The 13,811-nt window shown below is 36.9% G+C and overlaps 1 protein-coding gene across 2 annotated transcripts; it reads right to left on the bottom strand.

Moving 5' to 3' along the window:
• Window positions 1-4,094: 4,094 nt before the first annotated feature.
• On the bottom strand, window positions 4,095-11,730 carry LOC144443329 (perilipin-2-like). 2 transcript variants are annotated; one of them, XM_078132786.1, is made up of 10 exons: window positions 10,039-10,168; window positions 9,853-9,865; window positions 9,380-9,643; window positions 8,750-8,832; window positions 8,239-8,425; window positions 7,838-8,031; window positions 7,311-7,454; window positions 6,565-6,732; window positions 6,082-6,207; window positions 4,095-4,826 (listed from the first exon to the last, which is right to left on the bottom strand). In XM_078132786.1, exons 3-10 carry the CDS (start codon window positions 9,639-9,641, stop codon window positions 4,590-4,592), a joined length of 1,401 nt encoding a protein of 466 aa, XP_077988912.1. In that variant the 5' UTR covers window positions 9,642-9,643; window positions 9,853-9,865; window positions 10,039-10,168; the 3' UTR covers window positions 4,095-4,589. The 2 variants fall into 2 exon arrangements, with proteins under 2 accessions (XP_077988912.1, XP_077988913.1); XM_078132787.1 differs by lacking the exons at window positions 9,853-9,865; window positions 10,039-10,168 and adding an exon at window positions 11,647-11,730 and having other exon boundaries at window positions 6,565-6,725; window positions 7,307-7,454.
• Window positions 11,731-13,811: the final 2,081 nt, after the last annotated feature.

The raw sequence follows: 13,811 nt of genomic DNA, 5'->3' as shown, positions 1-13,811 counted from the left end.
TCAAGTTACATTACAGTAAATGCTCAGTTATTACAATTTCTGTTATAGTGAGTGTTCTGTTACAAGAAACTGTATAGTGAACATCCTTTTATAACATTCTGTTATAGTGAAAACTGTACTGTAACAAGTTGTTATAATGAACAGTGTGGTAATGGTGAACTTTTCATTACAAAAGTCTGTTATATCAAGTTTATGTTTTAGTGAAAATTCTGTAATAAGTTATGTTATAGTGAACATTTTGATCACAATCACAAATCATGTATTTATTATTTGAATCATGATGAATATTTCTTTTCTTCTGTACTTTGGACTGTCCTGTATTTGTATTGAGAATTAATTTTTTGACAATAAAAGAGAAGGTAATGAAACTGAAGTGGCTTTATTTTGTCAATGGGAGTGATGCACAACTGAATGTACAGTCAGCTCTAGACATCCCTTTAAATGTCCCCACAAATTGTCAGACCAGTCTGTCCAATAGTTCTTTCACTTTGTTTACATAAAACCATTCATAACTTTCTAGACCTAATTTGTGTATCACTGACCTGGTCTTTGCCTGAAACACATTCATGAGAAATATTCCTATCAAATATAAGGAAATCATTCCTGTGTCCTTTGTATTGTAAGTTGTTCACACACACGCACGCACGCACGCACACACACACACACACACACACACAATCCAATACATATATTACACATACATACATACATACATACTATACATATGTACATATCTACATGCGTGCATGCATCCGGTGTGGGCATTAAATGTCAACTGACAGTTACAAATGAGGCTGTTGACCAATTAGTCTTGCTGCTAGACGTTCAGGCTTTCTTTCGATGCTATAACTATAAGCGAACGAAGTTCGCATGTGAGGGCTTGCCTGAACAGTCTAGCGAATGTCATTTTCAGACCGGACATTCCATTGAGATTACGATAAGCGGTGGGTTGGGCCATATATGCATATATATATATACTTTAATATATTCAATCTCTGCATGCAGGTGTTGACAAACACATTTATGTCTTACTATGTCTTATCAGTTTATGGTAATTGTGTTTGATGAGTGTGTAGACGTTGTCATTCACACATTTTAGTTAACGCATTGGTGGTTATTTTTACAAGGCCCTCCTTAAGATGAATATGCTTGAAAATTTAGCTATTGTCCTATGTTTGTGCTTGTCGCTAATACGGTTCTCTGATTGGCAGTTATTTATATCCTGATGACATTCGCTAGACCTCGGATGTTCCATCCTCGATAGGGTTGTTCGGCTGTGTGTCGTATTTTATCGGAAGAACATCCGAGGGCTAGCTGATAGACTATTGACCAATCAGGGAAAAGCATGAAGACCGGTGTAATTGCTGAGTAGCAAATTTATCTAATATCTTTGGCGGGAGTGTATTTTCTGTGTATGAGATCCAATTAATGCCATCCTGGGAAGAGTAATTAGATGCAGACAATCATAACAAAAACATGGCCCCTGACTGTGTGTTACCAGGAAGAACGATTAGACATAGACAATCATAACAACAACATGGCCCCTGAATGTAACTGAACTGATAAGACTTGGTTCACTCACTAATAAATGTAAACAGAGGGTAATAGAAGGTGAACAAAATCACAGTTTCTTACTTGTCTTTGATAAAATACACATAAGTCGCAACTTGCAAGCTAAGGGATACACAGTATCATGACAGGGAGAAAACGACGATTTGCTGTTATGACATCTGAGGACATAGATCAGTGTGTCTGAACATTATGTACAAAACAAAAAAGTCGCAATAATTGAAGACTGTATTGTGTTGATGACGGACTTATGACATATCAAGTATTATTGGATGTTACCTTTATGTACGCTATATTGCTTCGTAATACACAACATTTCAAAAGTTTGAATGGTGTATTTTATTTGCAAGTAATTAAGTTTCTTTACGCTAGTCTTGTTGAATAGAGACAGATAAACAACTTCTCTGAAAGTTGTATTTTTGATGTCAGTAGCCATGTTTTGTTTTATCAGTGCCGATTAAATTTCATTCATCAGTAGTTCCATAAACATAATGGATGTGATTGTATTGAGTAGTTTGTAGTATGAATGTCCTGTATAATAATACCAAGTACATTGTGATGTAATACACTTGTCAATTGTGATGTAACTGCTATTTTCATCACAATGTACATGTAATGATATACGTGTGTGACATAGAATGTTGACACCAGCGTGTATCAATGTTGTCGGCTTTAGGCATCAGTCTTTTTATCGGAAATCAAAACAGATGATGAGTGTATGAAGTTCTTCCTGGGAAGAATATGTCACTACAAATGAAGTTCCTGGGGTACAAGATAAATGCCATCTGGGCAATACACGCCTCCTACGTCGGCGTGTATTTACCCGGACAGCATTTATTACATACACACTATTACAAACATACCTAGCTGCACACAAACATACATACATACACAACTTGATTAGACACACACACAGACAACTTGACCTACAGACACAGCACATCTGAACTTTGGTTGGGCTAAAAAAAATGGAATACCAATGCATTCATCCAATTTATCAACAATTCTGAAAGACTTTCATGATTCATTGTAGAAGTCTTGAACTACCTGCTTTTACTCAGTTATTTAGAACTACCAGGAAGTTTCACAATTCTGCACAATAGGGTACAATTAGCGGTTTAGAACAACCCTGATGCAGTAGTCATGTCAGTAGATATACATAGCAATGTATTTGATGGAAAATGTCTTGCCAAACAACTACTAGAATGCTAAGAGTGAGAACATGTCTCAAACTGCTTTAAGTAGAAATGAAAAGATGCCAGAAAGCCCCTGGCATGTTTGTCAATGTGATATCGCTTGTTTACCACTTCTATATAGACATGGATAAAATCAATGATAAAAATCTGACCAAGGTAAAATCTTCGACTTGCATTCTCTAGGGGGGGGGGGGGGGGGAGACCTGTGTTTTACTTGGCATATAACTCATTCACATGCACACACACATACACATACACAGACAATACTGGTTAATAACTTTCACAATGCAGGTTTATTTACTACTGAAACTAAAAAGTCAAACAGGTTTCATAAGAATCCAAACTGACAAACAGACTACAAAAGAACATGTACCACTTTATCACCTCAAAAAAAATCTAATTTTGTGAACACAGACAATATTTGATTTAGATGTAAAACGGTGATCTCTGTCAGAACTAATCATCCATATCCAATCAAAAGATTTCAAATACAAGTAACAGTACATGCCTCAAGCTGAGTATATAAGAAAGGTAGGATGCTGGTAAGTTTATTATTACCCAATGCAATTCCTGAAGCTGTCAACCTCAAATGTATATTTCAACAACACATGTCAAAATGTTTCTTATAAATTTAGTGAAAATAAATCACGAGTGTCAATTCTTTTGTGGTATTCAAAGTAAAACTATGACAAGAACAGAGTAAGTACTGTTATTCTCTTCATTACTTGTGACCATATGTTAATAAATTTCATCTTCTAAATGATCGACACTCATTCTGGAGTATTTTTATACTTTCGCAAAGACAAGGTGGTGATTTGTTTGACCTATATATTCTTACTTGTTTGAAGTCTTTAACTATTCCTTTGTGGTACTAGTTATCAATTGGGTCATGTTATCATGTATGCCAACTAAGTCTTCCTAATCACCATGGGGACAAGAACCCTCAAATGTTTATTACGGAGGTAAGTAAGCTACACATGGAATTCTCAGTACCTGTAATAGCATTTCACATCTTGCTAGCTGGTCAAAATAGAACAAGAAGGTCGACTAATTCTCACACGCACATATAGCAATGCATGCGTAACATTTGGAGCATCAAAATTTGAATGAAAATTTAGACAAAGAATTTGAATGATGGTTATTTAAATTATGCTCCTAGATGGTAAAAATTCTATTTCAGGTAATGAGAATGACAGTGGCTAGCTAAGTGAACTATTAAGTCATTTTGTTACACTGGAAATGTTCGTCATAGATGCATTTGTTAGTTTTAAGGTATTAAACTCAGACTCCTGAAGTATGAAAGAAATGTGATCTGAGACTTAACAGTCGCTCACTCTTCACTATTGCTGTCATAAAAGTCTACATCAATTCCTGAATTGGTGCTATCAATATCACCAAGGTCATCATCATCATTATCATCTTCCTCTCCAAATTCATCAAAATTTAAACGATCAAGTTCCACATCTGGTACCTAAACGTAAGACAAATATGAAGAGAGCCATGCATAATTAAAGCAATTTTTCAGGAGCAAAGCATTTGAGAGGTGTGTACCCGAGAGTTTGTCTCGGTGGAAGAAGCGTATGAAAAGAGGAGTTGTAGTCGGGGTGATAGCCAAGATAGGACTAGGGGTGGCAAATGAGAAAGAAATCGTTGAAATGAGAATGCACATTTTACGTTATAGCTAGTCATGATGTTGTGTCTACACTCACACACACTAATTGACATCACAGAAACATGATGGTTTACTTCTAATTGTACACAAACATGCATGGTTAAACACTGGAATGAGTTAGCTGGTTTGTGTTGAACTACTGGCCCTACAAGTCATAACCACTTGTTTAAATCTAGCTCGTTAACATAAAACTCATCATCAATATCTTGCTCGTTAGCATGAAACTCATCATCGATATCAACATCATAATCATCATCATCATCATCATCATCACTATCACCGTCATCCTCAGCTGAATAGTTTTCATCTGGGCCTGCAGGCGTGTTCTCGTTACCTTGGTTTGTTAGGGGTTTTCTGACGTCTAACACTTGTTTCACCTTATCAGGGACCTAGAAGAGTTTGGTGGACACATGCATAAGTAAAGACACTGTACATAACACATAAAATAGAACCCAGTTACTTCCCAGAACACAGCAAATCAAGAAAGATAGTTGAAAGTGCAAGACAGGCAGTTAGAGACTGACAAACAGAGTGACAGATGTAATTTCTTGTTTGATTTTCCTGTTGTTGTCTTTCCTTAACACATTTCTTTTAGACTGTAAGATACATCATGCCACTGGCCTGCTTTATAGTGAAAGGGGTTGACCGATGTGTGAGGGCGCCCCATCATGGCGCATCTTACAAACTGCATTTCATTGTACCATGTTCTGATTGACTTGAGTACATCCAGTTCATGGGGTGGGGGTGTAGTGGCATGACACAACATGCAAGACATTTTGTCAACGACGTACGAACGAAACAATACCAAGATACTATTCCATCAATCCATTATTGTAACAATAAAGTATTGAATCATGGATGGAATAAAATGTATGCATGAAATTAAGTGCCTTAACAATGTATGATGAACACAAATCTGACACTGGTTTTGGTGATTTTGCATAGCCCTCTACTGAGTAAATATTTCATCCATGGCACACAATGCCAAACAGTTGAAGATACCATGTACATCAGCAGCATCAGATTACAAGTACCATGATGTTGTATGTGTTGATTAACTGTATACAGATTGGCCAGTAAAATCTATAGGAGGGGGCTAACCGAGATGGGATTGGTCACCTTGCACATGTTGACCTTGTAAGCATGAACTGTTCATCACAACTAACCAATCACTCAATCACTTTTCAAATTATTGACTGTTTTTGGTGGTGAATGAAAACATGCAATCATGGCTAGGGCAATGATAGCGGGAAGGTTGATAGGTACAAGTACAGTGATACACACGTGGTGTGGGATCAAGGTAAAAGTGTATCCGGTCTTGTCGGTATTTGAGTGTACATTACAAAAACAATTCAAACTCTTTAATTAATTGGTATAGTCACACAAATTTCAAACTTAAATGCGTTTGCACACAGTACAGTATTTTTGTTATTCACACTGCAAAGCCAAAGTACATGACAACAAACCAATATCACACAGTATCCGTGTTTCTGCTACTGTTTGTGATGACATCACATCACTTATTCAAATTTTTATCCACGAACTCATTTGTCTTGAGTCGAGTTTGGCTATGCTGTCATGTGATCAAAGCAAGCCAATCAAAAGTAATCTTTTTGGCTAGAAATTAGTGATTACCATGCTTACCAGCCATTGCAATGCCTTGGAGTTGACAACATATTCTGTGACAGACAACATGGCTTCGGAAACCTGGTTGAGTCTGTCTTTAGCCTGATCTAGTAATGATGATGGTAAGTCATTCAAAACCTTCACCTGTTGAAAAATATGAATCATGTCACTACTTGTAATTGAACATTTTTGTATGAAGTTCAGTGTTTTGATGATGGTGGTAAGTAGGTAAAATCTATCGAGGGTTCCAAACTTATTTTACCTGGTTTCACAAACAAAATTATCATAGACTCTATGGGGAAACAGTCATTTCTACCCCTTTCTGTTACTGGGGTTCCCTAACGTTAGCAAAAACGCTGCCAGTTGTTTTTCCTTCAGGCAGGGTTTAACTAGCTTTCAATCCATCCAAGTTTTTAATCTATCAGCTGATGCTAAAAAAAATCTAATACTGTTTGCGTTCTGATGATGGTATACAAAAAAGTGGATGAATAAATCACTTACCTGTTTCATGGAGTCATACAAATCTTCAGCTGTGTCCTTGGCCTTGGTCAGTTGTTTGGTTACAGTTTCAGGTAAGACATCCATGCCGGCAGTTGCTAGTTTACCACTGGCGACAGTCAGCCGTTTTGTCAGTCCACGTATAACGCTCACAGTTTTCTCTTCTGAATTCTGCCAAAAATTCATAATTCATTGAAGATTTAGGACATTTTTGTACTGCTGGTATGGTAATAGTAATTCCTATTGCCGAAATAACAATTAACCAAATAGGCACAGCATACCATTAACTGTTGTTTGATTTCTTAGTTGTCACCTCGACATCCAGTCCGTGTACTACACATGCATTACTTAGTTATTTGTGAGAATAAGTCAAGACTTTTTTGTTCTATTTTGACCCTCTAAGTGTGTGGTAAAATACTATTGTGGGTACCTAGAATTTAAATGTAGGATTCAAATTTTAAATTTCTGAGATTCCATTTTCAGTACCTTCATGGGAAACATAATTGTTGCTGAAGATGCATGATTTTGTCACCTGGTGAGGAATAATGGCTAAAAAGTTGAACAAGGATCAACATTGTATCATCATGTGCAGACTGATCTATGAAAATAATTTCACCACATATCTGAAATCATTTCACCACGTACATTAGACCATTTCACCACAAACCCTGAAATCATTTCCCCTTACAATCATTTTTTCCACATACCTGAGATCATATCACCACATACCAGATCATTTAACCACTTACCTGTGATTCTTGACCACCTTCTTCACCTTGCCCATCTTCAGTTGTCCAATCATCCCAAGTGGTCCACAATGTTTCTTGTGCACTGTTCATTTGGTCACGAACTTTTTGATTGGTCGTATCAATGTTGGCCTTGGCATATTCAATCTGAAACAGATGACATGTACATTACATTTTCACATTGAAATGTACAAATTGTATTCTGTCACACCTGCCTGGTGTGAATGAAATTGTCCTCACCATAGAGATATCATAAATGAATGACTTTCACATATAAAATGGTACTTTTGGGATGGAGACCTGTGATCACTTATTGGTGAATACAACCTACTAGTACTGGTAACAGTATTTGATTCTCTGTATACACATTCCTAGTAGCTGGACCAATTGTCATGACAACTTGGAAAAGGGATTGTCAATCAGTACGGCAAGTCTGACGGCTGGATGTGTCACAAAATTTTAAGAACATGACATCATAGTTTACAATCTAGTTGACTTACACACAATAATTGACTCTCTAGTTGACTTACCAGGTTGACTGTATAATGCAACTTTTCTACAGTTTCCTGACTACGTTTTTGAGCAGTCTGCAGTTTAGCCATAGCTCGTACATAAATACGGTGACGCACTTTACCAGTAAGGCTAACTACACGTTGAACAGGAGCAATGCACAGCTGCTTCTCTTCATCAGTTTTCTCCTTGGAAGCTTCAGCCATATCCTCCTCTACGGAAAAGAAAAGTAAATGACAAGATTTGAAGAAATTAATTCAAGTAGACAATACAAATACTTGTTTGTAGTAGGCATTTTGCAATATGTTTTTCTTCATTATCAGTGGTTTTGTTTGAAGCTGAGTGAGTAGATAAAATCTACCCGAGTTACTTTTCTTGGGGTACCCAATCAAATTTTACCCTGTACTCAATTGACCCTTACCTCGTTCTACTGCATCAGGAGGAAGACAATGATCGACCACAATTTCAGACATAGATAAACTAATGTCCACACTAGCAGACACAGCTTGACCAACTTTGGTATTCATCAAATTATCGATGGTCCTAGTACCGATGGACTTGGTGTTATCCCATACACGTTTGCTGCCATCAACAACACTGCTGTATACCTGAAAGTATCATAAATAGTGAGTACCCCAGTGTGTTATTTATTTCATTATTTAATATTAATGCAGTGATTGTCTCAGCATGTTCAATTTAACACACACACAAAATCTATAAAATGTAGTGATAAAGGACTAGAAACAGAGGTTGAGTGTGTCAGCAACCATGAAAATTTTTTCTTGCATACACATTACATACACTCAGCATACAGTGAAATTTGGATATCATCAAGCAGCACACGATTGATGCCATTTCACAATCTAAACACTGCACTTCCCATATACACTCTTTATTTAAACACACTTGATATGGCATGTCTTTCTCTTTACCTTATCAGAAGGCTGAGTAATGACTGGGTAAGCTTCCTCTAACTTATCCATCTGATTACAGGCAAAGTCGTTAGCCATTCCAACTGAAAGGAGAACAAAACATCAATGTTTAATACACAGTAGCTTACAATCAAATGTAAACCTACTATTTTGAGTACAGAGAATTTCTTATAACAAATAGAGGATAAAACTTATAACAGATGTCATTCATATTAACACCAAACATGTTGTTTGCTGTTTTCTGATGTTTGCACAAAGGGATTCAAATGCAAGTACTGGTACTCTAAGTAGTTGTATCTGTTTTACAGATACTTCAATAGACCTTTCCAAAATTTGCCATGGTGGTACTCTACTTCCTGTCTGTGTGTATCTTGGGGTATACATGGTATAGGTTACTCAGTTAATCATACAGCACTGCTGCTTTCCTCAGTGTCTGAACAATATGAAAAACATCCCTGATTTACATGATACCCCCAATTTGAGTGAGGTCGCTGTATTCTCAATTTCCTGTTTGCAGTCTGGAATGGCCAATTGCATTGTCAGTGACTTTTCCTCTCTACTCACTAACTCCAATATCAATCATCTGTACCAAAAACCCTGATGAAGGAATGTTCCTTTAAAAAAACTTACTTGGTTTTTCAAGTGTATTAACAACTGGCATTGCAGCACTGGCGACGGTGACAACAGATTTCTCAGCAGCTTCCAAGGTATACTTGACCAAACCATTATATTCCTTGGTCTTTGTGTACATATTAGTCACTTGTCCAATGGCAGAATTCACCATGGGCAGTCCAGCAACACGGCTGATGATATTATCCTTGTTCTCAGACATATCAACACTAACATCTTTCATTTCATTAACAGACTCCATCTCAGTTTCTACAGCAGGCATAGCTGGTACCAAGCAAAATAGGAAGATGTTACAAATAAGGACAGTTGACACACACAAAAATGACAAAAGTGTTAAAAATGTGTTGTTTCCAGTCGCCACAGCAAGTACAGTAATACACATTTACAAGACTGTGTCTTACAAGTGTATGTGCCTAGTATACTTTCGTTACCATAATATTGCCACAAGTGTAGTTCATTACTAAAATTGTTACCTTATTCCCACACCTGTACAGTGTTTTTGCTAAGGTTTGGGAACCCCGGTAACAGAAAGGGGGAAAGAGGTAAAACTGGTAGTGCTTCCCATGCAATGTATCATAGTTTAGGTGGGGAACCCCGGTAAAATGATGTGGGAACCCCGGTAGATTTTACCTACTTACCGCCCTTAAATAAAACACTGCCTGTAGCTTGTTACTAACTTCCACACCTGTACTCAGCAATGCAATTACAGTTTTAACACTAATTTTTTGTTCTAGTCAACAGCTACTGAGCTAGGGAAAATGACGTGTATCAATCTTCAACAGCCACTGGGAGTGAATGTAAACTATTTTGGGCTTATGATGTAATGGTTGTAATGTGTCATACACGATCTAGTCCCTTCCCTAACAAGGAGTGTCGTGTCATTAGCATACAATACATGTATCTGATAAGGTGCATTTGCACTTTGTACATTTGATCTGCTTAGCAAATACAGACAGGATTAACAAATGCCAGGATAAACACCTACATAGTCTTCTAAGTAAACAATTTATGATAAGAGTTGAGATGATGAAATTAGAAACTTCTAGTTCTACCATTACACATATACTAATGCAATCATCCATTCTTTACATGAAATACTGACAAGTCAATAATATAAAATGTATTTCAAATAATTTTGTTAAGGAATTATCACAAATAGTATGATATTAATCAATCAATTTATAAAGCAATAATTCCCAGTATTGAAAAGATCAGAGGTATTGTGCTGTACTACATTATGAAGGCTCACAAAAAATAGATAGCTATCAATATAACCTTGTCTTGTTAATATTTTTATGAGGTATGTGAATACACTTGGTTTATAGTTGAATCCGACTGTTGCAAGCTTTATGTTCTATCACCTGTGTAACAATAACATAATGGTTATTGAATACTGGAATATTCACAAAGTGGGGAAAGCAATGGTGTATTTTGTGATTTTTTTTTCTCTTCCTGTTTTCCATTGCCTTGTGATAAACTTACAATTTGCTACATTCTAGTTATAATTTCATATAAAAGCAGAACATTTTACAACAAAGGTAATGCGATGAAAACGATTGAGCGAAAATGAAAGTATGCTTTCAACGGTCGCTGACTTCTTTTTGCATCGTTTACGGTTACCCTGAAAACATAATTTACAAGACGATGACGTCATTTTAAAATGTATGAGATGTGAATACAAAATGTAGTGTAGTGTATTGTTGTTCAATTTATGGGTTCTTGACGAAGTAATTTTCGACAATTTTAACGAATTATACGGTGAGTTACATTCTACGAAACCTGTACTTCTTCAATCACAAAACTAACTATTTACAGGGGTAAATATCATCAAATAGAGCCATCATACTATGAATCTGACCGGAAACCACGTATCACACGTATGCGCCATTTTCTCAAGGACGGGGACTATTTTTCTGTAATTAATAGTAATGTGAATGGCAAATTACATGAATATTGTGTACTAGGATCCCTCTCGGATCATCATTGAAGTGCTTTTTCAGTTGTTCACTGTCAGAAGTAACTGTAGCCACGGATGTACGTCCATGCTGTACCTATCGACTCGTACGTTAGGTTAGAACTTGGCTCTGGATGTTCAACACGACGAACCTCAGAGCTGTAGTACTAGTAGTAGTATAGTACTTTTAGTAGTATTTGCGAAAACCCGACACTGAACTGCAGGGAATCATCGTTCAACCGAAAAGACATACATTAACTCACATGAAATTAAGAAAAATGTTCAAGTATAACACCTTTACAATCAGATTTACCTTTCGAAAGTCGATGTATTTCACTCACGTCTTCACAGTTTCGTAGCTCGGAGTAAAATAACGTAGAGTTCGATTGCGTCAGGTTTTTGATCGGACCGGGTTGATCGGCTATCACGTGATAAGTATGTGACACGTGAGTGGGTGCGTGCATGACCTTTGTTTATTCATTATGATTGTTCAAGTTCATCGATAGGTCATAATGTACTATGCTAGTCCATAAAACCACAGTTATTTTTGCTCTTTTCCTAAAACAAAATATCAAACGAATCGTGCTACTACAAATGTATCAATATACGATTTAATAATACTAGCAATGATATAAAGGGGTAGACCATTCGATATCCCGATATTTTTTCCCCCACCTGCTAGCCTGAGAATTTTTTTTTTCTCCTTCGCCTATGCTGGCAACTTTTTTTTTCTTTGCTTCTTTGAGATATCCGGATTTTTTACGTCAATGTTGAACACCTACTTTTGTTGCCACAATTTTCTGTTTGGTTTTCGCACATGGTAATACAGAGAGTAAAAAGATGCTGTTCTATCACACACATATTATAAATATTATTTAGAAAACTACATATTTCATACATATTTGATTTTCAATTAAATAAACATCGTTGACAGTTTTTATGCCATGGTATGGTGACACACTGAAAATACAAATCGGAAACTTGATTGATGAGCTCAAACATTCAGCCTGGATAGACCGGTTTGTTTCTCCAGCTTGGGGGATGGGGGGTGTCAGTGTTTTTTTTCCATTGGGCCGACAAAAAGTCACTGACCCCCGTGAATGAAGTTTCATAGCATCTTGACAGTAAGCTGTAGAGGGAAGAGCTTTGGGACTGGGATATGTCCACCTCTTGTGTGAGTGTGTGTGAATGGGAGACCCCCTAGAAGCCCTGGAGGATTTTTACTTCTAAAGGCAATGTTTAGGCTATTCACAGACACTTTCAGACAATAATTTACAAACTTTATAAGACAGCTCTAACATGTAAAAAGCAACTACATAAGGTTGAAACATGTTTGAAGTAAAGTTCCATAGCATCTTGACAGTAAGAGGTGGAGGAAAGAACTTTGATTTGAGGCTTGGACATGTCTACCTCTTATGGGGGGGGGGGTCCTAGGGGGTCTCCCTTAGAAGCTTTTCAAGTTTTTTACCAATTTTGGTGAATCTTATTGTTGGTTTAACGAATGAGTGGCCTCTGGGGTGATGGAGTCCAAGGGTCCCCCCCCCCCGCCAGATCTGCAGTTTTTTGTTTCTATTTAGGCAATTTTTAGGTTATTCATAGCCTCTGAGATGTATATTGCCAAGCATCGAAAAGCTAAAGTAAATATAACTTTTTAAATAAGTTTTCCATGTTATAAAAGTGGGCCTGTAACATTGGTATAGGGGAATTGATATTGTATGTATAGTAAAGTTACTGATGTGTTAGAGCACTTTAGGAGGTCATACCTAGTGTACAATAGAAATTTGAATTTGAGTTGTGGTGTCGATACATGTAGTGTCTGAAATAGGAAGTATATCATCCCTTCTGACAATTCATACTGAAGAGTCTAGAACAAATTAGATTAAGTTCTTTTATAAACTATCCAATAGTATGAAGATTGCCATTACAAAACCTTCAAGTTCACTTTTGCCCCAAAGTGTAAGATAAGTGAAGCACTGATTGTGAAACAGTCAAACACCTAACTGGCATGTTCTGTAACTAGTGTGGTAGCTAGGTAATACGTGTATTATATGTATAATTTTATGTATATGTTTGAACCCTTACATGAAGTAATATTTAAACCATGTATGAAAGAAACAGAGACAAGAACAAATATATATATGTACCACAGGCTAACAAAACTGACTGGTCCCTGACATGTGTTTGAAACGGTTTGTCATGATTTGACAAGTGTCCGGGTTGGAGAGGTACGAGCAGGTTGAACAGTATACTCGAACCTGTGCATCATTTCCCTGCCAAGACATTTACTTGTCTGCACCCGAGGCTACGTTCGAAGATGGGTGAAGGCTTGTTGCCAATCTGTCTTGACACTTGTCTGTGGTCCATCTCACCCTTGCTAGATTAGATCATAGACAGTGGAGGGGAGACTTCACTGTCTATGATTAGATTAAGTAATAAAGTACACACTGTCTCACCCCTTGCCAGGCTAGGTGATAATAA

The sequence above is a fragment of the Glandiceps talaboti genome, chromosome 12, assembly GCF_964340395.1.
Source record: "Glandiceps talaboti chromosome 12, keGlaTala1.1, whole genome shotgun sequence".
Lineage (NCBI taxonomy): Eukaryota > Metazoa > Hemichordata > Enteropneusta > Spengelidae > Glandiceps > Glandiceps talaboti.
This window is presented reverse-complemented; position numbering and strand designations above follow the sequence as displayed.